Below are 27,205 nucleotides of genomic sequence, written 5' to 3' on the forward strand. Positions count from 1 at the left end.
AAGAGTCTTTAGTGGGGTAGAAAATCTACTTATTTTGCTCACCTGGCTTTTGAAATGAATCATTTCTCTTCAACGTTTTCTTTTACAACCTGGTTGTTGTATTGCTCAGATTACACGCCAAACAGACGAGTGCTCCTGACAAATTGACACTAGTTCTTCCTCCATTTCTTATGCCCAAATAGAGGGAAAAGAAGCCCTTTTAACTTCTCCCCCAACCTCCCGCTGTCCTGCAGGTACCCATACTAGTGGATGCTGCTTTCTCATTGGCTGTAGGTGATCGCTGATGTTATTTTCAATCAGAACACATTTCATATGGTATGATCCGAATCGCCGACAGCTCAAAATATTTTGCACGCTAAATATCTGACTGGTGTCAGTGACCCATCAGGGATTCTCTCAGATCGCGTTCCTGACAGTTCACACTGTGTGACTGTCACATACATGAACGAGCAGCAACTTGCATGTGATTTCAAGCATTTGTCTGTGATTTCTCAAAACCTGTCAAAATCAGGGCTAAAATCCTGCAGTCTGAACTCAGCATAATTGTTTAACGTTCAGTCCTCTTAAACCTGTCACGTTAACTTAATTGATATGTGTTGGGACAACATGAATGAATTGTGAAACTTATTTACAGTGCAGACCGATGTTCCTCTATTCTGTGAACTTCTGCGTGTTTCCTCAACAACACCTAAAACCTTTTTACTGAAGATAGAAAGAAATGAACTTCTTGTATGACAAGGGCGTGCGGAAATTATCAGGTAACTTTAAATCCGAAAGTAAACTAATGCTTTAAATGTGGAGACTTGAGTGCTTCATACAGGACTCGTAACAATGTGTTACCCTCTCATATATTTATGGCACAAAGTGGCCTTCCATGAGTTCCAGGAGACCAAATCTTGGCTCTCGGTGAACACGACTGTATGGCAACACTGAAGGAATAAGAGGTTTCTGTCATAACATCACCATCTGAGATAATGGCAGTATCATCCACATTCATTCTCTCGATGTGAGGGAAAAAAAAAGCAGAAAAACACGAGCCTGAAGATGCCTGTGAAGGTCAAAAACACTCGCCGTCGGTCCTGAAGGCATTTATCCAGATCACGAAGCCTGAACTAATGTACTGAATCTCCTGAAAAAACACATTCAGTCCTAAATCTCAAGGACTAAATTAAACTATTTTGCATAAACAAATGAGGCCTATTTTAAGACTATCTTCATGATAACGTTTCTATCTAATGCTCGTTACTGTAACACATCCAGATGTTTTATTTCTAATTAAATTCTCATCACTGTAATAGTATTATCACTAAAAGACTGCGGTACAGTTGAAGTGTGTACAGTTGAAGTCAAAATTATTCACCCTCCTGTTAATTTCTGTCAAATATTTCCCAAATGATGTTGAACAGAGCAAGGAATGTTTCACAGTATGTCTGATAATATTTTTTCTTCTGGAGAAAGTCTTATTTGTTTTATTTCGGCTAGAATAAAAGCAGTTTTTAATTTTGATTCAATATTATTATTCGCCCCATTAAGCAGTATATTTTTTTGATATACAGATCATATAGATCTACAGAACAAACCTTCATTTTACAATGATTTTTCTTATCCTAACTTGCCTAATTAACCTAGTTAAGCCTTTAAAATGTCATTTTTAAGCAGAATACTATAGTATCTTGAAAAAAATCAAGTGAAATATTCTGTACGGTCATCCAAGGGCGTAGGTTTGTTCTTGACAATGGTGGGGAAGGGTGAATCCAGCCTCCCAGGGCGTATTATGCACAGGCTATATCAGCCTGCTATAATGATAAAGCGGTCTGTTAAAGCAGGGAAAAGACACAAGCATTTACAGCATTTTCATGATAGACCCATTCAGTATCGAAATTGCGTTTATGTGACTTACACTTTTCCTTGAAAAAAGTTCCTTTGTCCACCTTTTTTTTTGCTGCCGCAATCCTGGCTTGTGTGTGTCACACACCTTATTATTGCACGGGAAATTCCCCTGTGCAGTTTTGGCGCTGTTACATCAGAACTCACATGACAGCAGAGAAAAGCACAGCCAATCACAATGTTCATATGTGTTTGGGGGGGGATGGTGGTGTACGACTTAAGGAGAGGTGATTAAACCCTTTCTTCATCGCTAGTAGGGTTGGGTCGATAGATCCTCCGCACTGCTCCCGTCGCAGCAGCAACCCGCTACACTAATACGTCGCAGTTTTAAAACGGCATTTTAGAACAAAAATGATCCACACTGGCATTTCATCTAGCATTTCTGAAAAGATCTCCATCCACTCTATACCGCTGAAAACGCACATCACGTGATCACACACACACACACACACACACACACACACACTCTGGCATGCGCTGCAGTATATGCGCACATCTGAGCTCCAGGCAGTCAGCAGGTGCTTTGATCAGAAAACCCCAGAGAGCAGTGCACGTCGGACAGTTTATCGAGGATGTACCGCTGGATCGTGTCTTTCGCTTTCACGCTTGTACTTAGTAATTGTAGCTAAAACCTCAGATACTTTTGGTTGGTTCCTGTTAGTTGTGCACCTTTTTTTAACCAACCAAGTTTGTGGACGCCATTATAACGACACAGATCACTCTGCCTATTCATGCCAGAGGAAAAAGTGATCGACAGATGGTAATTTGTGTGTAACTTATCTTTGTTTATTTATAAATTGGTTATGGGTAAAATAAAGATCATGCGGGTCAGGTAGTTGAAACGGTAGGCTACAAATAATGAATTAGTTTTGAATTAATTAATTATTCATAAATCGTTAACTCACCACCGCCTGAAATGACAATGTCATCATCCATCGCGATGTTTTACATTAGACATCATACAACGCCAAACTGGTCGACATCGGCCAACCCTAATGTCTATGTTAATATTGACAGTGTGATTTTTTTTTTAAGTGAATTAAAATATTGGTGGGGACATTTCAATGGCTCTCGGATATTGGTGGGGAAGAGTCCCCTCAATCCACGCTAAATCTACGCCCCCTGCTGTCATCATGTCAAAGATAAAAGAAAGCAGTTATTAAAACTAGAAATTAGTTAATAAAACTATTATGTTTACAAATATGTTGGAAAAAAGTCTTTCAAAAAAAAAAATTTATATATACACACACACACACACACACACACACACACACACACACATGCATACATACACCCATACACACATTTATATATACACATACACAGGAGGGCTAACAATCAGACTTCAACTGTATGAACACTTTATACACATCACTTATGTTCTTAATGTGTTGCTCTTAAACACAGCCTTAATTTTTTTCTAATGCAAAATAGAATTTATATAATTTGAGAATGTTTTTTTCTGAGATTCACCGGATAAATGCAAGGAGAAAAATAAAATCAAATTAGAAAACTAAAACACAGATGAAGACCTCAGTCTGACGAATCACTGATTAATATCTAAAGATGTGCTAAAAGTAAAAAAAAAAAAGAAAACAAAACGCAAAGTTGTTGGCATGGGCCTCGCTCAGTGAGTGAATGTTCATTGTATTTCTTAAAAAAAAAAGAAGAAAAAAGGCCCGAATTGTTCTTGCAGAAAAAAAAAAACACTGGCATTCCACAAAAAAAGGAAAGAAGAAGCAATATGAAGACGAAAATAAAAATCACTCCTGAGATGGTGGATAATAAAGATATATATATCACTGTAGAGTAATTCTGAAAGCATACAGAAACCTGCACGGTTTGGCGATCACGTCAGCTTGCTGGTCCTTCAATAAAGAAGGAGGATCTTTATTAAATATCACGAATCCCACATAAAACTCCTCGACTCTGATAAAATCTGTACATTTTCTTTTTTTAAAAAGTCTTTTTGTGGTTTGTCTCGGCCCAGAAAGGACTGCATTTTGTCCGCACTGTGTTTGTGTGAAATCTTAACTGAGTCCGCCGTTTGTTCATCCACTAGCAGCACTTCTTCTTCCGTTTGCTATTCTGCTTGAGTTTAATCACATCGTTCTGCTGCTGCTGCTGCTGTTTGGCCACAGACTCTTTCTTCGCCCGGAGAACCAACTCTGTGATGCAGTTAAACATCTACACAAACAACAGAAACACCTGTTAATACACCAATTTAACACTTCAATTTACTTTTAAATGTATTTACATTAAGTATCCTTATTATTTACAACAACATTTTGTATTTTTTTTCCCTTAAATTATCAAGATAGACATTCTGTTCAGACTTATTTTCTTGCTCCTCACTTTAAAAAATCCATTGGTAAAAGAGATTTTATGTTCAAGGGCCCAATAGATTGGAATAATTTACCTGCTAACATTCGATCCATTGCATCATTTAAGGTGTTAAGGCAAACCTTGCTGTCATATTTCACTTTGGACTGTACTTGTTTTTCTTGAGGATGTTATTTATGTGATAATTTGATTCAATGATCTGTAATGCATGTATGTATGCATGTATGTATGCATGTATGCATGTATGTATGCATGCATGTATGCATACAAATTACTTACCCTTTTGTTAATGTTTGTTTTGTTGTTTGTTGTTGTTTTATGGCTGTCATGTAATTGTTTTTGTCTTTGTGTGTTATTATGTAATTGTGATTGTGAGACCACCTTATAAGTGAAATGGTACATCTGAAAGGGTTAATCCTAATAAATAAATGAATAGAACACCATCCAACACTGAATTGAATAAAGATTAACAATTTATGTAACATCAATCTTTAAAATGTAACTATTTGAGCCATCTTTTCTGTAAAAGAAGAAACAGGGATGCATACAGAGACAACTTCAATGTGTCAAGTTTTGCTTGGCAACTAGGGATGTGCATGAGTAATCTGTCATTTTGATGCATTAAAAAAAATCCTAGTTTGGGTTGGTTCTTTGTATATCTATACTTTATGTTATAGTTCAGTAATAAAAAGCAAAATATCAGAATGTGAAAGTACTCACAAATGTGATATGGATTTTTCTTCTTTGACACAATCTACGTTGTTAAAATATATATATATATATATAAAATCCATATCACATTTGTGAGTAATCTCACATGCTGACCTTTTGAAATATTTAGCTCATTATTACTGCACTATACCATATATATATATATATATATATATATATATATATATATATATATATATATATATATATATATATATATATATAAATAAAAAGAACAACCCCAAACATGGATTTTTTTTACTAATACACCACCCAACACTGTTTAGAATAAAGATTAACAAGGTATACAACACATTAGGGCTGGGCGATTAATTGAATAAAAATTGTGATTTAAACATGCACAATTTCTAAATCGCCTTACAGCACAATTTTTTGCACGCTCCAGTCCCGACTGATACTTCTCCCGCAGTGTGCTATTTTAACCAATCATAACGCAGCGCACATAAACAGAGTGCGATAACAGGAGACTGAGCTTAATGACAAATAGCCTGCATAATGATGAGCTCGGCAAAGTAGGACTTGGTGCCAAAAAAGTCAACATGTGTGGGATTACTTTGGATGCAGGAAGGCTGATGTATCACAATACCAGGTAATTTGTAAGACATGTCAGTCACATATCATGTTTAAAAGCACGAGGAAAGTGCAAGTGTGTCACTTCCTTCAGCATCTTTAACATGCTTTGCGCTCGCGCTCCTTTGTCTTTTCTTGGCGACCATCAACTGTTTTCTCAGCAGATGACAAACTAACAAAACATTGCTGCAGCTCTGATACAACTTTTACTTCCAGAGGGAATTAAAAAGCACTGGGTGTTCTGTGCTGTCCGAGGTAATTAGCCAGCCGTTATTACTGAAATGAGTGTATTCCATACAAACTAAGAAACTGATCGGTCAGTTCTTGTTATGTGCCTCCATTGGAAATAAACTTGTGCACGCAAAAGACTCAATATGCGAACACTATTTCAAGGCAGCGTCACGAAGAGGTCTTAGTATCTATGCATTGGAAAAAAATCTGTGGGCACGTATCAAAGTGAAGCTGTGACGAGTGTGGGCGGTGCTGATAGCCATGTGGCCTATGGAACGATTGTTTACAAGTGTCGAGTCACGTGAAGGAGCTTCAGATGGAAACTGATTAAAGCTGTTGTACGTCCGTCGGTTCCCGCCTCTGAAGGAGTGAGTTTTAGCTACTTGTACATTAAGATAGCGTTCAGAAAAAACCTAACACCCGCGAAGAAACTCAACAAAGAGGAACATTAAAAACCTACTGCCAGCTAGCGTTTCAGAAGTGTTATTGCAGAGGAACACAAGAGCATGCAGAAGTATAAATGTACGGCTACGTGCAAGGCAGGCGCCTTGGGTTACGCCGATCACTGGACGCAGAAGTATAAACCAGCCTTTACTTGAGTTTGACGATGTGCACACACACACACACACACACACACACACACACACACACACACACACGCACACGCACACGCACACGCACACGCACACGCACACGCACGCGCGCGCGCGCGCACACACACACACGCGCCTATTTGTTTGTTTTGCCATAGGTCTGTTCTAGAGAAAATTGGTCACACCTTTACTATGTGATTTTTTATTTTTTTTGCCCTATGTCTCATGTAGGTTTGTGATAGGCTAATTAAGAAAATTGTGACAGGCTCCTTTTGCCCATATCGCACAGCCCTACAACACACCTGTCTTTAAAATGTAACTGGATGAGCCATCTTTACTGTAAAAAAGAAAAGAAAAAGGAATGCATGCATACACAACTTCAACGTGTCAAGTTCTGCTTGGCAACTAGGGATGTGCATGAGTAATCCTGTCATGCCATCAAGTGTAGAGTAAAAATACATTTCAATATTTTCAAGGCCAAGAATCAGTGCTCTGTTGTGATTTTAGTGAATTTTAGGCAATTCACACGCACAATCCGAATGGCCCCAAGACCGGACCCTGCAGAACTCACCTCCTCCACATTGACATTTTCTTTTGCACTTGTCTCAAACAGACTGATGCCCATCTGTTCAGCAAACTTCTGTGCATCATTCGTCTCCACCACCTTAGAGTTTGGATCATCATTTTTATTGCCCACTGAAGAAAAAAAGATGATGTTTAAGTAAGGCAAAGCAAGTTTATTTATGTAGCACATTTCTTACACAATGGTAATTCAAAGTGCTTCACATAAACTATAATAAAAGAAATATATTACAAGTATAAGAAATAAAAACAACAAAGAATTAAATAAAAATCTGTTAAACAGGTTTAAAAAAGTAAACATCGAACTTAATACTGGATTGACTTTAAGCCCCTCAAAGTCACCAAGAACATGATTAACTATGATGTGTATATGGGTGCACTTTAAATAAACAACAATAAGAAAATACTAAAATTGAAAGAAATGCAGTGTATATGCAGTGCAAACTGACCTAATATTCGACAGACGTCATCACAGTTCTGGTTTATTTCATGCAGCCATCGTTTAACATTGACAAAGGACTCGGCACTGGTGACATCATACACTACTATCACCCCATGGGTTCCTCTGTAATATCTGAGAATGGAAGAATACAAACATATATAATAATAATAATAATATATAATTTTATAAAGAAAAAAAAAAAAAAAGTACAATTAAATTGAAATATCATTTAATTTGTTGTAAAGTATATACATATTTCCACTGCATCAAACTGTTATGTTTTAATAATTATGGACATTTAATTGCACAATTGAGTTGGGCCGTTCTGTACATGATCAAAATTAAAAAGAGACGTAATGTTGCATAAAAGCCCGTCTCTGGTCTGCTTAAGCCTTCAGCATCAATTATACAATTAACACTGCTGTGTAAAATGCATTTATGCCTCCTTTTATTACACCTCTGATCAGCAGTATGTGAAGAGACAAAAATGCCTCATCAGATTCAGAAGTAGTTCTATAGCAACATTTAAGGTGCACTCTCACTAGGCTATCCGAACAGTGCCCAGGTGCATTTCCTGGTTCGTTTGACAAGTGTGAGTGCTCCGAATCGGGCCCAGGTGTGGTTCAGTTGGCCAGTCCTGGCCTGATTGGAAGAGGTGTGCCAGAGCGGGATACACTTGGGCTTTGGCATGGTACACTTGTAGTGAGTCCAAATCGCGCCTGAGCCGAAACTGAAGATGCAACGTGACTTTTAAGGCACTGTTTCATATGGATTTATTAATCATTCTTACTGTTCGATGAACACGAACTGTCCGTTTATTAAAGTTGCAAACCCCTCGCTGCACGTCAGCAGCACCTTTAGAAAACCTCCTATTACCTGCAGTATGAGGACTCTTATGATAATTTATGAGCGTCAAAAGTGGCTGATCTGTTTGGCAAAATATTTGACTGCATGTCACTGCATCCCAAACGACTAAAACGCTAACTAAAGAAATCTCCACTGTGCTAAGCGAGAGCGCTTCTCTTCCTGTTAAACTGAACAGTCGCATCATTCATGGCGCAAGTGTGCTCAGGTTCGGGAGGTAAAGATGCAGTGTGAGTGCGGGCCGTCGGGGGAGAGGGGAGGTGCCTTGAACCGGCACGATTTAAGGCAATCGTGCCTAGTGAGAGTATGCCCGTACACTGTAAAATTGTAATAATGCAATTATATTTTTGTATTTAATGCCGTATCCGCTTCAATGACCATCTTCACTGCAAGAACAATTCATAATAATATAAATAACAAATACAATAGAGCCATTTAAACACATTTTAAAAAGTTACATTATCAGACATTTTCATTATTATATGATAAAAAAATTTACACAACTTTTTCCTGATAAAATTTCACTAAATAATCCTTTAGGTGAGTAAAGGCCGGCTCACACTGTGAGATGTTTTATAATCCTCTGAACGATTGTAGCAGGTCAGACTGCACGAACATGGCTCTCATGTCACACAGATCTCACAAAAATCTGATCACAACAGGCATTAAGCAGCTGCCTGTGAACATGTCAAAGCAACGATCAAAGATCATAGATTTTAGCCTTGGATTTCAGGAAACTTTTAGGATTTCCCAAATTGGTCTCAGATGACAAAATCACAGCTAAAATCTCAGTGTGAGCAGGGCTTTAGTTTCATTAAAAAAATCTTCTACAAACATTAAAATCAGCACAGTCCAATAAAATATATATTTTAACAGAAAGAGATCTCAAATCTCAAAAGGCATTCATAATAAATATTATTTGAATAAAAGCATTGGTATCTTGGTAAGCTGTTTAATGCTGCTTAGAGATGGCATCAATGCATTTACAAAGTACAAACTGTTAACTCTGACAACAGGCTTTTGTGGGGCAGAGCAGGCATAATTTAGTCTGCTGAAATGCATCTATACACAGATTTGAGCAAGGACAACTTATTGGTGGAATACAAAACGTAACTGTATTTACATTTGCAACTGTATTTTGCTGCATTAACACTACTAAAGGGTTTCAAATTAACAAGCATTTCTCTCAGGACTGAAGAGTGGACAGATGAACGGCCCTCTGACTTTAAAAGCACAGGCCGTCTTCTGTCTCTCCATACACACACACAAAGAGCTCTTTGAGAGTCCAAGGCTTTCTGTCACTGCCGAGCATGTCACAGTTCTGCCTTAATAACCGATTAAGAGCACACAAACACGCATGTACACACAAACAATAATGAGACACTAATGAAGCGATACACATTCCCCTGTTAGTTACAAAATGACCGTCCGCATTCAGGTCATCTCACACACACACACACAACTAGATGGCCTAAAATCCCAAACCTACAAAAATGTGCATTTTGCTATAAAGGTCTTCAATAAGTTAATTAAAAACTTAATTTTTGGTAAATCTTGTTTTGGCTGTAAAAGTCTGCAACTTGTAGTCAGTAGAACCTTGTTTGGATGATAAATGTCTACCTAAATAACATTTTTAATGTAATCTAATGTAACAAAAAGATTTAACAAAATAATGTAACAACAAAATGTAAAGTACAATAACAATGTAATATAAGGTAACAATGTAAAGTAACATAACATATATAAAGAAACGCAATGTAAAGTAATGTAAATTAATGTAGGGTGTCGGTGCCAATGGTGTAGTGGAAAGTGCGTCAACATATGCACTTCGATGCTCACGGCGTTCCCAAGTTTGATTCCCACCTCAAGGTCCTATGCCGATCTTTCCCCTCTCTCTGCTCCCTAAAAACGTTTCTGTCAATACTCTCTAGTGTCCTACCCAATAAAGGTGAAAATCCCGAAAAAATTATTATAAAAAAAATAATGTAGGGTAAAATAACTTAGCATAACATGCAACGTGACAACTTAAAATAAGGCAACAATGTAAAATAACGTATCATAACTTAAAACAATAACGTAAAATAACGAAATATCATAATGTAAAATAACATAACGTAAAATAACAGAGTAAAATAAAATAGCGTAACATGACATTACAACTTTAAATATCTAAAATAAAGTAACAATGTAAAATACCATAACATAACATAAAATAACTACGTAAAATAACAATGTCAAATAACATAACATAGCGTAAGGTAAAATAACATAACTTAAAATAATGAATGTAAAATAACATAACATAATAATATAACATAAGGTAAAGCAACATAATAACATAACGTAAAACTGTAACAACAATGTGAAATAACAACGTACATAACAAAATATCATAATGTAAAACAACAACTTAAAACAACGAAATATCATAATGTAAAATCTTAAAATAACAATATAAAATAACGCAACATAGCGTAACGTAAAACAACAACAACGTCAAATAACAACTTAAAAAAACAACATAACTTGAAATATCTTAACATAAAATAACGATGTCAAATAACATGACGTAAAATAAGAAAACATAACAACTTAAAATAGCATAATGTAAAATAACATAACTCAAGTATGTTTTGATTAAAGTTTGATTAAGATTAAACAAAATAAATTTTGTTCTGTGCAAATGTTTAATCAATATAAACATAAATGAATTATTTTGCTACAAGCCCAAGAAGAAAACCTAAGAAAAGCTTCAGTCTCAGAATGGTGATGGTTGAATCCTCAGGCAAACAGTGGCTATAAAAGCTTACAGCGCTAATTAGAAGCTTCAAACAGATTTCCTGAAGCGAAGCATTCAGTTAGTGAACCGCCACGCTGGCACACACACAACCCAGAAAAAAAAAAGACATCTTGGAACATTATGTTCAATGTTTTCAATAAAATAAATTAAAAACTATATCACTTTTAAAAGAGAAAAACACAAACGCTTTATTCAGAAGACTTTGGTTTGATTTTGTGTGTGTGTGTGTGTGTCAGTGTGTGTGTTTTGACTGATTAGAAAATTTCCTGTTAAACAAGAAATATTGGAAATTTGGAAATATTTAGCTTAATATTACTGAACTATATTATAAAGTATAGATATAAAAAGCACAAACTCAAACATTTCATTTGCTTAATTAATTTTGGGGTCATTTTAACCGGATTACTATAATCAGTCAATGCTTTCAGATGGTAAAGACATATACATTTATCAATAAAACAACAATTGCCATATCACAGACAATAAGCACACCCCGATTGTGACTCTACTCTTTCTCAAGACGACCGCTCACTGAAAAAGCTGCTAATTTCTAAAGCTTTTGCAGTATTATTGATTTAGAAACCGAAAGTAGATGTACAAGAATCATTCAGCAGCTCAGCATCAGTTTGTTCATGTCGTGTGTTTGACTCACGTAGATGTAATGGTTCGGAATCGCTCCTGTCCGGCTGTGTCCCATATCTGCAGTTTCACCTTCTCTCCATTAATCTCCACAGTGCGGATCTTGAAGTCGACTCCAATAGTGGTGATGTAACTGCCTATAACACACAAACACAGACCATTGAACTGTGTGTGTGATCATAATAGAAAAGGTTGGGCTTCTTTAAATCTTTCACGTTCATTATTGGTTCTACCAAGAATCTTTTAAGAAACCTACACTGTCTGACTCCATATAGTAACACGTGATCCACTAAACATGACACAATTTTAGAGTTTCAATTTAGGACACCAATGAATAATATCTACCAATATTTAAACTCCAAAAGTTGGGGGCGGCATGGCAGCTCAGTGGTTAGCACTGTCACTGGTTCGAGTCCCGGCTGGGTCAGTTGGCATTTCTGTGTGGAGTTTGCATGTTCTCCCCATGTTGGCGCGAGTTTCTTGCAGGTGCTCCAGTTTCACCCACAGTAGAAACACATGAATTTGCCGTAGTGTATGTTTGTGTGTGCAAATGAGTGTGTGAGGGTGTTTCCCAGTACTTGGTTGTATGGAATAAAATCACTCTCATAATTATTTATTGTGTAAATAAAATAAACGCATCTGTATTTATAAAAATTTAAAGGAAAACGGAATGTACTCGTAATTTTACGAGGGTACAATTCCAAAATCTGTGATTAGAACAGACACAGAGACGACATTTTCTTTGTCTGTTTGTATATGACTGATACATTTACGATGGGTGTACTTTACAAACCCGAAATACAGTTTCAGCATGGACACGGCAACCTGATTAGGAGTACGAATCAAAAATCAACATTCCAGTGTCAAAATTACGTCACCGCTGTCATAGGCATTAATAAACAAGCGAGAGTCATCGATCACAATGGTGAGCTTACTGAGCACTCGAACTCCCACACACCGTCTCAGGTAAGATCTAATTCCCTCTTTGAGAAATGTCCGTCGTGAGCTGTAATAAAGTTTGCACATATTCATTGCACTACATTGCACTGATTCACTTATTTGAACTGTAAATACCCACTGCACATGAACATTTGTAATTATGTTAATCTATCTGCCACTCCTGATTATTAATAGCACCCTGTACATATATTATTTATTGTAAATCTGTTCATAGCTAATACAACCTGTATATAATGTTCATAGTACATCCATCTGTAATTATCACCAGAGTTTTTCTATAACTGCACTTTATAACTTATACCTGTATCCTGCACTTGCTGCTATTGCACTGCTGGTTAGACCTAAACTGCATTTCGTTGCCTTGTACATGTACATGTGTAATGACAATAAAGTTGAATCTAATCTAAAAAAAATCTAATCTAATAAAGGTTGAGACTTATTGAGGTCCATTTTCGCTGCGTTTCTTGGTCATTTTACAGAATCAAAATTAAGAACAGGCCGAGGATAGAGAGCTAGCATAATGTAAGTTAATGTTACAGGCAGTGAGCGCAGAATTTCTCAGTGAATCACTTAACGGTGTTTTATTATTATTAATATGAGTGTTAACAATGTTGTGCTTCTTCATGTTTTGTGGATAGAATAGATAGTAAATTTACTTCTTCAGGATACTTTGATGAACAAATTCGATGAGCACCATTTATTTCATTTAAAAATCTTGTGTAACATTAATAACGTCTTTACTATGGTAGACCAGGAGCGCTGGTTATGTGGAGTTCAGAATGCATGATTTTCAAAGTAATCGTGTCACAGATCGTGTTTCAAACTGCTTGACTATCTGAGCTAGCGTTTTGTCGCTGCTGTGTTTACACTGCAAGATGGATCGGCGACAGGGTGTTTTACACTACATGACTTTAGAATAGGAAGAATCAACAACTTTATCCAAACTACGTCTCAACCAAACATACGAGAGAAGTGACATGGAAACAATGCGTGGTCACATAGTATCTGTTATCAGCAAAATAATGAGAAAGAAGCCTTTAGTGGGGTAGAAAATCTAATTATTTTGCTCATCTGGCTTTTGAAGGGAATTGGCAATTTCTCCTCAACTTTTTTCTTTTTTTGACCAGGCTGTGGTATTGCTCAGATGACATGTCAAACAGACATGGGTGCTCCTGACAAATTTACATTAGTTTTTCCTCCATTTCTCTATGGTCCAAATAAACCAAAGAGGAGCCCTTTTAACTTCTCTAACCTCCCGCTGTCCTGCACATACCCATACTAGTGAATGCTGCTCTCTCATTGGCTGTAGGTGATCGTTGATGTTATTTTCAATCAGAACACATTTCACACGGCATGATTTGAATCGCCGACAGCTCCACATATTTAGCGTGCCAAATATCTTATGGGTGTCGGCAACTCATCGGCGATTATCTCAGATTGCGTCCTTGATAGTTCACACTGTGTGATTGTTACTCACGTGAATTTGCCTGTGATTTCAGGCATTTGTTGGCGATTTCTCAAAACCTGTTGGCTAAAATCATGCAGTCTGAACTCGTCAATGAAGAATCAAATGATCAATTTAATAATTAAAGCATAAAAATGTGTATAAATCACAATTTAAATAAACAAATAATGGACTAATAAATAGACATTTAAATGTGTTTATTTAAATTGGGCTTTTAAATGTCACTTAATAATGCAATAAAACAATGCATTTAAAATTTATTTTGGCATTTTAAAGCCGCAATTCATCAGTGGATTGCTCGTATGTCAGCTTATAGACAAAGCAGCTGATCAACATGACTTTAAAATGCTCCAGTGTCCCTGTATCTGCGATTACACTCATTAAACAGTGGTGAGTTTGGTGAACTGATGACCTTCACGGCTAATCACAGTCATTTCTATTAAGCACATGAACACATAAGCAAATCAGCGCTCAAATGTTAGCAGGAAAGGGACATTTTTTTAAATTTCAGTGTCGATTGGTACCAAACTAAATAATAATATTTATAATTTTGACTTACCTGAAAAAGTGTTGTCTGCGAAACGCAGGAGAAGACTGCTCTTTCCAACACCTGGAGTGATCAAAAAACAAACAAAAGCAAAGAATGAGGAAAAATTTAGACATTATGCAGCAGATTTCAACTGAATATGATAAACGCTCCAAACCAGATATGCTCCTGAAGCCAGCACATTATTTGATTTCTTCCACAGTTTTCAGATTTACCACTTGATGTGGCTCAGACACACTCTCCCAATTCAAAACTCAATTAAACACCTATCTGTTTAGTAAAGCATACACTCAGTGCACCACTTAGCAGGCTTACACACAGGTTCTGCATCTTGTTGATATACACTATGAACAGCAGCTACGCTAATTATTCTCTTTATTCTCCATTTCCACCTGGGGATACTCTTCCCGAGGCCCTCAGACTATGCAGAGTCACTGATTCGACCCAAAACCAACGACGAGATGATCCCAAGGTTTCCATATCCTGGACCAGGCCGTATCCTGAGCAGCTACTGTGATGGTCATGGAAGAGTGGAGAACATGAGACTGATTCCTGTGACGCTCCAGAGACAGACGAGTCTTCGCTGAGGCCAGCTTCCAGCCTCCGCCGCTGAGACTGCAGCTCTGCACAAGACGTTTGGCCAGCGGAGAAATTAAAATGGTCGTGCCCAACTGAGCCTGGTTTCTCTCAAGGTTTTTTTTCTTCACTTTCGCCATTAGTGAAGTTTTTTCCTCTCCGCTGTCGCCACTGGCTTGCATGGTTCTGGATCTATAGAGCTGCGCATCGTTGGATTTGCCCTTTAATATTTGGACTCTCAGTAGTGATTATTAAACCACACTGAACTGAGCTAAACTGAACTGAACTTAAACTCTACAAACTGAACTACACTGTTCCAATTTACTATGACCTGTTATGTGAAGCTGCTTTGACAAAATCTACATTGTATAAGCGCTTTACAAATAAAGGTGAATTGAATTGAATGTTTGGACCAAAATAATCTAACATAGACACACATTCAAGCATAAAATCTGATCCTCCACACTGTTCTAAAATTAGATAAGAGTCTTCCGCAAAAACACCAGGTCACTTCACTTCAGCTGTATTATTGTGGAATATGAGCATCAGACTCTTTCTGAACGTCCTGTGGGTGTGAATTCTGAGACTAAAGCAACACACGCACACACCACCGCTGACTCTCACACAGGAAGATGAACCAAGAAAACATCCTCTCCTCACAAATGACTCCTGCAACACCAATTTATTCAGAGACGAATTACAGAAATGCTTCAAAATGATTGTGTAGAATGAGTGCACACACCTAAAGGGGCAGTTCACACAAAAACGAAAATTCAGTCATCATTTACTCAGGCTTGTTTCAAATCAGTTTGACTTTTTTCACAAAAGAAGATATTTTGAAAAATGTTGAAAATCTGTAACCCTTGACTTTCATACTATTTTGTTTTTCCTACTATGGAAGTCTGTGGTTACAGCTTAAGCTTTCTTCAAAATATCTTCTTTTGCTTTCAACAGAAGAAACGGAGTAAAATTTCAGTTTTGGGTGAACGGTCTCTCTACCTCAACATAAGATTACATGACTTGCAGTGCAACACAGCCAGCATTTTAATTAAGCACTTAGTCTCAGGTTGGACTAAATTAATTATACTTTACCAAAACCAGCACAATGAAACATATGTTTAGTTCAAAACTGAAATTAAAATAATAAAAGAAAGAAACAGTTGCATTACATGTGTCCAAACAGAGTCTCACGTTCCTTCACAGAGCACAGATCTGATCAGGTGACTTTATTAGAGGTCGAAGCTGAAGCTGAACCCAAATAAAAAGCCAAAAGAGAATGAAGCCAATGGGGAAACTAGTCTGAAACATTATTACAAAGCATCTGCTGCATGTATGTACAGTTGAGTTATGTATTTTATTTCATTTATTATCCTTTTAATATTCAGATTAGTCTTATTTGTATATGTTTTTAATCACATTTTTAATTGTGTGTGTGTGTGTGTGTGTGTGTGTGTGTGTTATTTAATCTATACCATTTTATTCATTGTTTATGGTAATACTTGACAAGTCATCCCAAAAAATCTTTTCTTATACTGTTATTGTTATTATTATTATTATTATTATTATTATTTGATGGTGATACAATGTGGGCCCCCCTTGAAAATGATATGGTACATCTCAAGGAGTCATTCCTAAATAAATCAATTCAAAAGACAAAACCACCATGTCAAATTTACTTGACGGCCCTGAATAAGTAGAGAAAAAAGGCATGTAGATTTGCATACATTTTAAGTGTCCAAATTTGGTGTTTGTGTCAATTTTCATTTACAAGGACAGGGATATCATACAAGATCAAACTAAAACCACAAACATAAGTTCTGTGGAAATTAGGTGTGTAATGGATCTCGGTTGATCCGTGATTCATATGGATCACAGACCCATGGTTTGAAACGCATGATTTAAAACACTTGTTTTACTTGTAGATTAATCCTAAATTTGTAAAGATCACAGAGAGAGATCGCCTCTCATGTGATTTAGAGTCATAGCAAAGCATTTAGGCTTTACTGTAAAATATAATGATGACAGAAGAAGTTGTGGTGGGTTATTTGGGATGTGGTGGGTTTCTTAGGTTATTAAAAGGTGTTTTCGGTCATTTCTTGTTTAGCCTGCATTTGCATTCAGTGTAAGCTGCAGGATTAATCATTAAAAGATCGGGATCTCAACACCCACGCAACAAATTATAAATGACGGTGGTTTGCATATGTTTATTATTCCTTCGAATCGCCTGCGTTTTAAATCGGTGTTTAAAAAAACGCAAAAATCAGGAAAAGGTTCAGTCTTTATTGTTGGTTATGAAGTTACAAACAGTCAAATAACACAGAAGTACTGGGAGAACAGTTTATAGTTTAGATAAAACCACTGATGTTTATAGTGAAGATAAAATTCATCGTCATATGCATTTAACTTGATGCTCAAAAATGAAAGTTGTAGGCAGAAATTACATTAACCAAAAGGTGGCGACAACCAGCCATCAAACATATGCCACTGAATAATTCTCCAAAAATGATCATCTAGCAATGAAACGAAGTTTTATGAGTGAAAACCTGAATCATTTATTAAAAATGAGACTAAAAATAAACATGGGTTGTACAAATTATAGTGCTAGATTTCTACATTTAGCGTTATCAGCAACAGTAGTAGTAACAGTGAATTTTTTACAGTACTGAATATTTCACTATTTTCTTTTTATTCAGCTGATTATTTCTTCATTTTATTTTTAATAATTATTTTTTTTATATATTTTTGTAATGAATGGAAAACAAATTACATTTGTCTCCTGCCCTTTTTGCCTGATCCGAAAAATGGTCCAATCCGTGACTAAAAAAATATGATCCAGACCGTGATATTTGTGATCCGTTACACCATAAGTGAAAATACAAAGACAGAAATATGCATTGTATGCGTAAAATAATGTTGCGTTATGACTCAGAAAACAGACATTAGTGAAACGACATACGTAATCCCAACCTGGAGTCATTAACAAATGTGTGATTTCTTAAATTTGATAATATTTGAAATAACTAACACATCTCGACACAGTTAAAGCCATATTACACCTATATAGCACACTTTAAACGCATTATGTATAAAAGTCATATTGCTGATTTGCAGTTTTTATGTGTATGTGTTAATATTAAGTGTCAAAAAGTGTATTATAAATTGATGTATAAATTAGCCATTTTAAATCTACATTTTTATTTATTATTTGTCACATTTAGACAAATATTATTTTAGCATTCTTTAATCTCTACTGTAAACTGACCATTCAGAATCTGACAAAAACATTGACAATACATCAACAACAATACACACAGCTCAATAAAACTGCATGACGGAGCTCTTTGAGTCGTCTGCTTCACATGAAGGTGCAAAATCTCAAACCACAAAAACCTTGAGCTGTAAAGTACCCACACACACACACACACACACACACACACCCTTATGTCCGTGCAAAACTCTAGCTAGATCTTTATACACACTTCCAAACACCACTGCAGCCTTTTCTGACAAAACCACCACCTATAAATGGTACAAAATTCACCATCATAATCATCCAATTACTGACCACATACAGCAGCTCAACCTAATCTTTTTACTGACGTTTATCAAGGCATCTTAATATATGCAAATATATCTTGTTTTGTATGGAGATGCATTAAGACAAATGAAATTGAGGTGAACCAAATTGACCACCAATTATTGAAGCACATTTCTGAACACCGTTCATTTTCACAACTATTTATGGTTCTGCTTCAAGCTGACTATGATTGCTGGGTGTGTTTACCTTTTCAATAAATAACTTTGCTTTGATATCTTTATCTAAAGCAATGGCGTTCAGAGTGTTCAAACACTTTCTGCCAAGACTTTATGGTTGAAGAACAGCTCAAAATGTCACAGCAATGAATGCTTTAATGGGTTTTTTTTTTATCTTGGGTTTTGGTGATTTTTTTTTCTAAAATGACCCAAATATTGAAGAAAAAAAAAATTATATTCAATTTTATTAAGGCTGCGCACATTTAAATGGTCATGAACCGCCCCCTGTCTCAGCAGGTTGTTTTCACACCTCTAGTTTGAAAAAAGTCAGGAAAGTGGGTGAGTCCAGCTGTGTTTAGGTGGGAGTGTAGAGTGGCGAAAGAGGGAGGGGTTTGCATAAAAAAGTGGAGTTTCATGACGTGCACTACAGCTGATTTTTACAGCGGCAACACAAACACAGACGCAGGGAAGAAAGACAGTGACTACGTTTATACGGACATCAATAATCGAATTATTGGCCTTAATCTGAATAAGACAATAATATGATGGTGTTTACATGAGTTGCTTTTTGAATGTTCCTTTCATGGTCCCGTTTTACATGTTATAGCACATATCTCGATTGACGTCACCACGCTATCCACTTTTCCTCCAGAGTTTCATGTAATTTCAGGTGTTTTGCTTTGTCGACATTTTTACTTTAATTCAGTTACATTTCATGCATGTCCCCGTGACAAGCAAGATATTGGAGGCGAGGAACTTCTGGAAACGTGTTGTTTTATTGGAATGTTTGATACCACACGCTGTATGGGAGAGGAAAAAAAAACTCAGCATTTCTCGGTAGATGCAGAGACTCAGTAGGTGCAGAGAATATCGTCAAACAGCTTTGTGTGTAGACTATCCTGTCACAAAATGCACCAAAAATCATATGCGGCTAAAATCCTTCACAATGGTAACAGTTTAAGGTGTTTACATGTTTACATTCGGAGAGCAGCATTTACAGTGGATCTTTAAGTCCATGCTATTGTGGTGATATTACTGTAAAACTAAGCGTGCTTTCACACCTGTGGATCGATTCTTTTGTTCCAAAACAGAGATAAAAATTGTTACAATGTTGCTCTTTGTTCTTGGTGGAATGGGGTATATGCCGAAGTATGCTAATAGGACTTTTAATTTGCCAGTAACCTGGGTTAATCGTTTCCGGTGAACTGAATGCCAATGCAAAATAGTCACGTTTAAGGTCTGTTTTTTTTTAAATCAGCGATCTCCACTGGCTGAGTGATATCCGATATAAAGTGGGTCTCAGATTGTACAAGAAGCACTGCAGTAAATAACATTTTTTCTCAGCCATGTCTTTATAATATGAGCATTTACTTTACCCCAGTATATTGAATGGAGCTTCTGCGCTAGCCTGCCGATTCTGACAAGCGCGTGCAAGCAAATGGCTTTTTGTCTGATTTTACGCTTGAGCAACTAAATGAATGCCAAAGTCTGTTTATCTGATTGTATTTGAATTACATTACAACATCGATGCTGTAAAAGGAACCGTATAAAATGGAAAAAAAACTCATAATAACAGGTCACCGGAAGTTTATCAGTATGTGAAACACTAGCTCGGCATATACCCTATTCGCTTTCACACGGCAAAGTGTCTAAACTCTCCTCACATTGGAGTTTCACAGTTTATTTTGCAGAGTCCCACTCAGCTTTCATGCGTCCTTATTTTAATTTATGATGATGAGCAATAAGACATTATAACCGAAAAGCTGTGCTTTAATTTTGAATGGTGACACCTACAGACATCGTCACCAGATATAAATCAGAGGTAAGACTTTCTCCTAAATAGCAGTGGGTATATACATTATAGGCTTTATATTATAGAGAGAAAGAACAAAGAAAGAGAGAGAGAAAAAAAAAAAAAGATCTCCCTAATACGCACATTTACCAGTAGAAATGACATTACACCCTACTCATAATTCTCTCTTTATATAGCCGTATGCCTATTACATATCCATAATACTCTGTAATAAAGCCTAGTTCGGATCGTATTGCTTTCTCACTACAATCGATCCGCTTCAGAGTTCGTTTCAATCGAGCCGAGACCACCTCATTCAGGCGATCTTGGACCGATTGTTTTGGCACGGATCCGAGCGCGATTGCTGGATTCACAAATACCAAATGAACCACGCTAAATGAGGAAACGCGCCAGGTTCCGAAACAAAAGTCTAGGTGTGAAAGCACCCTTAGTAACTAAATCATGTTGACTAAGGTATGCATTTAAAAACTGAAAGAGTACTGCTGACGATTCTAACTTTGCAATCTGAATAAACAAACAACGAACATTGATTGCATTTACCAAATCCGTAGAGACAGGACAATAAACACAAACTGGAACCACATCTTTTTTTTTTAAAAGACGAGTGTCAAGTGCAGATTTCACCATTTCCAGATTCGAAAAGCTCTTGGGTAAAAAAAATGTTCCTTACAAACACATTTTTGTCACGTGATAGCAGACCACTGTAATCCAAATGCTTGAATCCACACCCGAGCAGTGCTCTCATAGCGGGGAAATAGAAACAAAACCTTCATTGCAGCACATTTATAAATGCAACACTGTTGACAATTCTTCTACTACTTGTTTGAATTACTGTTGACAACACAACGTGGCGTTTCTCTGAACACTGTAACAGGTAAAAAGAGTCTTACAAGCTATATCACGCATATTAATGAAGTTGCATCTCGTTAACAATAGAGCGCGCTGATTAGTTCGAACCAAGTCTTTCACATAAATGAATGCTGAAAACTCAATGACGTCACGTTGTACCTGTCGGTGCAGACATTCAGTCTCCACGCTGGAATTTGCACAATGATCTCATCACCGTGACACAGCATCAAAATTTATTTTAAAGTCGGTGCAATAGCCTAGTGGTTAGCACGTAAGGGCGTCCCGAGTTCGAATCCCAGCTTGAGGACATTTTCCTACTCTACCCCCCTCTCTCTCCAACTTCGCTTCCTATCTTAATACTGTCCTATCTAATAAAGGCAAAAAGGCCAAAAATAGATGTAAAAAATAAATACAATTTTCTTTATTTTAAACCGGAAGAACGAATTTGCTCTACACAAAAACAACCAACTTTCACTTTGTGTAATATGTGTGTCCTAAAAGTGTTTTTAGCAATGTGGGACACATATATGACTGTCAAGATCGTAAAAAATGTGTTTTGGTGTTTCGTGACCCTATAAGGTACAACGACCGTCTTAGCAGTCATTTTCACACACAATAAAAATCTGCTGCACATTCATTCATTTTTGAAAAGTGACACAGCCCCTATACAGTTTACCAGGCTACTTTGAATATTCATATATCAGCATATCAGTATAACTTTAAAACAACATTAACACTATTTATTTGACTGAACAATGTTTTGACAGTCATAGGCTGATAATGAGTTCCACATTTAGAACTTGCAAAGAACACTTTTCTGAAACTAAATTAAGGAGAAAGTTAAAATGAGAGAATATAAAACCAAATTTACCTCAATTGCTTTTTACAGTTATGCAGGTACCTTAAGCATTAGAAAATACACCCTTTACTATAGTGAAGAATGAGTGTTGCCAACAAATTAAACACTATTGAAACACTACACACTGAGGACGGATAACCTAGACATTCACAGAGTTTGTGATGAAGATGAGGTTGTTTCTTCTTGATAAATAGATTTGAGGATTGAAATTAAACTTATTTAGAGGTTTAGGGAAGACCAGTCGTTTTTTAAGCCTTAGGACAAACGGAATACACACAATGTTAAGACCACACAAGGGTTAAATCAATGTTATTCTAATCTTGTGCTGAAGAACTGAATTGAGGTAAAGTTGGTTTTATATTCACACATTAGTTCATTTTGGAACAGTGACACACGGTCCCTATATTGTTTACCACGCTACTTTGAATATTCAGTCAGAAATAGCATCTAACAATGACATAAAAACAACATCAGCACTATTTAATTAACTGTGAACACTATTGAACTTTGATCTTTAGATGGTAATACGATTTCCCTATTTAGAATTTGCAAAGAACACTTCTGAAACTAAACTATTAAAGAGAAAGTCAGAATGAAAGAATATAAAAATAAATTTACCCCAGTTGATTTTTACACTTATGCAGGTAGGAAAATACACCCTTTAGTGAAAAACAAGCGTTGCCAGCTAATCACACTGATTAAACACTGCACACCGACAAGGGAAAACCTAGACATTCACATAGTTTGTGATGAAGATGATGTTGTTTCTTCATGATAAATAGATTTGAGATTGAAATTTAATTAGCTGCTTTATTTTAGAGGTTTAGAGGTGATTTTTTAAGCCTTAAGACAGAAGACAGACTTTTAAGACCACACAAGGATAAAATTAATGTTTTTCTATACTAGTTTTGAGGTACAGTTGGTTTTATATTCGCACATTAGTTCATTTTTGAACAGTGACCTGGTCCCTATATTGTTTACCACACTACTTTGAACTGTGTTGTACTTTGATAGTCATTAGCTGATAATATAATTTGCGTATATAAAATTGGCAAAGAATAGTTTTCTGCAATGATTTTATTCAAGAGAAAGCTTGAATGTGAGAATATAAAACCAAATTTACCCCAATTGCTTTTAACACTTATGCAGGTACCTTTAGCATTAGAAAATAAACCCTTTACTATAGTAAAAAATGAGTGTTGTCAACTAAAACACTCGTTAAACACTGCACACTGATGAAATAGATTTGAGGATTAAAATTAAATGTAGCTGCTTTTTTTTTTTAGAGGTTTAGTGAAGACCGGTAATTTTTTTAAGCCTTAAGACAAACAGAATACACAGATTTTTAGGACCACACGAGGGTTAAATCAATGTTTTTCTATTCTAGTGGTGAAGAACTGAACTGAGGTAAAGTTGGTTCTATATTCGCACATTCGTTCATTTTTGAACAGTGACACGGTCTCTATATGGTTTACCACTCTACGTTGAACATTTGGTCAGAAATAGCATACAATTATTGACAGTAACAACATTTAACACTATTTATTCGACTAAACAATGTTGTGCTTTGACAGACATACGCTGCTGATATGATTTCACTGTTTAGAATTTGCAAATAATACATTTCTGAAATTAAATCATTAAGGAGAAAGTCAGAATGTGTGAATATAAAACCAACTTTACCTCAATTGCTTTTTACACTTATGCAGGTACCTTTAGCATTAGAAAATACACCATTTACTATAGTGAAAAATTAGTATTGTCAACTAAACACTGATGAGAGAAAACCTAGACATTCAGAGTTTATGATTAAGATGAGGTTGTTTCTTCATGAGAAACAGATTTGAGGAGTGAAATTTATAAAGCTGCGTTATTTTAGAGGTGATTTTAAGCCTTAAGACAAACAGAATACAATACCAACGTTTTAGTGCTGAAAAACAGAATTGAGCTAAAGTTGGTTCTATATTCGCACATTCGTTCAGTTTTGAACAGTGACAAGGTCCCTATATTGTTTACCACGCCATTTTGAATATTTGGTCAACAACAGAATATAATTATGACTTTAAAACAACATCAGCACTGTTTAATTGACTGTGAACAGTATTGTATCTTGATAGTCATTAGACGATAATGTGATTTGCATATGTAAAATTTGCAAAGAATAGTTTTCTGAAATAATGTTTTTAAAGTGAAAAACCGAATGTGAGAATATTAAACCAAATGTACCCCAATTGCTTTTTACACTTATGCAGGAACCTTCAACGTTGGAAAAAAAACACCCTTTACTATAGTGAAAAATGAGTATTGTCAACGAATTAAACACTAATGAAATACTGCAAGCTGATGAGAGAAGAGCTAGACATTCACAGAGTTTGTGATGAAGATGAGGTTGTTTCTTCTTGATTAATAGATTTGGGGAATGAAATTAAACTTATTTAGAGGGTTAGGGAAGACCAGTCGTTTTTTAAGCCTTAGGACAAACTGAATACACACAATGTTAAGACCACACAAGGGTTAAATCAATGTTATTCTAATCTTGTGCTGAAGAACTGAATTGAGGTAAAGTTGGTTTTATATTCACACATTAGTTCATTTTGGAACAGTGACACACGGTCCCTATATTGTTTACCACGCTACTTTGAATATTCAGTCAGAAATACTGATGAAATACTGCAAGCTGATGAGAGAAGAGCTAGACATTCACAGAGTTTGTGATGAAGATGAGGTTGTTTTTTCATGATAGATTTAAGGATTGAAATGAAACTTAGAGATTTAGGGAAGACCAGTCATTTTTTAAGCCTTAGGACAAACAGAATACAATGTGAAGACCACACGATGTTATTGTATTCTAGTGCTGAAGAACTGAAATAAGTTTGTTTTTTTTTTAAAAAAAGGGACACATTTCATATTTCGTTTACCACGCTACTTTAAAAATTCGGTCAGAAATAGCATACAAGAATGACTTCAAAACATTAACACTATTTAATTAACTGTGATGACTGTTGTACTTTGACAGTCGTTAGATGATAATATGATTTGCATATTTAAAAACGGCAAAGAATAGTTTTTTGAAGTGATATTATTAAAGAGAAAGTCAGAATATAAAACCAAATTTAACGTTACCCCAATAAGAAACCGATCAGATCAGCTTCTGGATCTCCGGCCTGTGATCAGCCCGTATATCAGCACAGGCACAACCCGACTTAAAACACACTCATTTGCTCATTTTGGTTTATTTAAAGCCTCTCAGAGCTCACAACTTTAACGAGAGACCCTGAAACCCGCACAGAGCCTCGCCCCGGCCCGCTTCCCGTCGCGAATCCACGGTGTTTCTTACCGCTGTCACCGATGATCAGCAGCTTGAAGAGGTGATCGTAGTCGCGGGCCATGCCGGTGTCGAGTGGCTCAAACCCCGCTGCAGCTTCACGCCTCTTTCCAGCAGAACGCCTGACCGGAACCCGTCTGCCGTCCCGTCCGGTAAAGAGCGGACACTTTGAGCCCGATAGACGCCGAGAGCCGCGGTTTGTCGTCGGGGTTTGGCGGTGTCAGCAGTCAGTCGCTCATTACCGGAAACGGCGCTTCCTCCTGCTGCACCAACGCGGCCGCGGACCAATCAGAGCGCGCCATTGGCTTGTGACGTACAGCCGTCAACAAGCGCGCGCCGCGATACAAAGGATCAAAGGATGCGTGTTTTTGAAAATGGGTCACGACCATTACATGATTGAAAAAAGCATCAAATTATTCGTATTTCTCCGTTATTACATTCATAAAGTCAAGTGGATGGGAAAATTACTACTGAAGAGAGCAAACCTGACATTAAACTGTTTGGACTCTAAATCAAATGCAATAGTTATTTCTAAACGAAGCAGACTTGATGTATTTTGGATTTTTCTTACTTGACTTTTACAAATAAAATACAACACATACATATATAAATATAAAATATGCATATAATTAAATATTTGAAACGTTTTACTTAAAATAATTACATTTAGAAATGTTTATTTTTTCGTTTGTAAATTCATTCATTCATTCATTTTCTTTCGACTTAGTCTTTATTCATCAGGGGTCGCCACAGCAGAATGAACCGCCAACTTATCTAGCATATGTTTTACACAGCGGATACCCTTCCAACTGCAACCCAGTACTGGGAAACACACACACGCGCACGAACACGCACACAGACGCACGCACGCACGCGCACACACACACACACAGCAATTAGTTTAATTCCCCTACACTTAACAGTCACTTTATTAGGTACACCTGTCCAACTGCTCGTTAATGCAAATTCCTAATCAGCCAATCACATGGCAGCAACTCCATGCATGGTCAAGACCAGGGGTCACCAATCTTGGTCCTGGAGGGCGGGTGTCCCTGCAGGGTTTAGCTCCAACTTGCCTCAACACACCTGCTTGATTGTTTCGAGAATACCTACAGTAGTAAGACCTTGATTAGCTTGTTCAGGTGTGTTTGATTAGGGTTGGAGATAAAATCTGCAGGACACCGGCCCTCCAGGAACAAGTTTGGTGACCACTGGTCAAGACGATCTGCTGTAGTTCAAACCGAGCATCAGAATGGTTCCAGCTGATAGAAAGGCAACAGTAACTCAAATAACTTATAACAACAAGTATTGTTGTACTATCCCTTTATGAACACAGTGTACTCATCTACTGATGGCTACTTCCAGCAGGATAACA

The 27,205-nt window shown here is 36.6% G+C and overlaps 1 protein-coding gene across 1 annotated transcript; it reads right to left on the bottom strand.

Annotated features, from left to right (window-relative positions):
• Positions 1-3,741: 3,741 nt before the first annotated feature.
• rab35b (RAB35, member RAS oncogene family b) lies at positions 3,742-26,101 on the bottom strand. The gene is made up of 6 exons (XM_056464143.1): positions 25,843-26,101; positions 14,668-14,718; positions 11,697-11,820; positions 7,388-7,512; positions 6,928-7,052; positions 3,742-4,074 (listed from the first exon to the last, which is right to left on the bottom strand). Exons 1-6 carry the CDS (start codon positions 25,892-25,894, stop codon positions 3,946-3,948), a joined length of 606 nt encoding a protein of 201 aa, XP_056320118.1. The 5' UTR covers positions 25,895-26,101; the 3' UTR covers positions 3,742-3,945.
• Between the last annotated feature and the right edge of the window lie 1,104 nt (positions 26,102-27,205).

The sequence above is a fragment of the Danio aesculapii genome, chromosome 8 (assembly GCF_903798145.1).
Source record: "Danio aesculapii chromosome 8, fDanAes4.1, whole genome shotgun sequence".
Classification (NCBI taxonomy): Eukaryota; Metazoa; Chordata; class Actinopteri; order Cypriniformes; family Danionidae; genus Danio; species Danio aesculapii.

Excerpts from the sequence above, each read along its gene's own strand:
- rab35b (XM_056464143.1), bottom strand. The coding sequence starts at position 25,894 with ATGGCCCGCGACTACGATCACCTCTTCAAGCTGCTGATCATCGGTGAC. Across the intron at positions 11,821-14,667 it reads CGCAGACAACACTTTTTCAG|GCAGTTACATCACCACTATT; the intron begins GTAAGTCAAAAT and ends TGTGTGTTATAG. Across the intron at positions 7,513-11,696 it reads TTCCGAACCATTACATCTAC|ATATTACAGAGGAACCCATG; the intron begins GTGAGTCAAACA and ends TTCCATTCTCAG.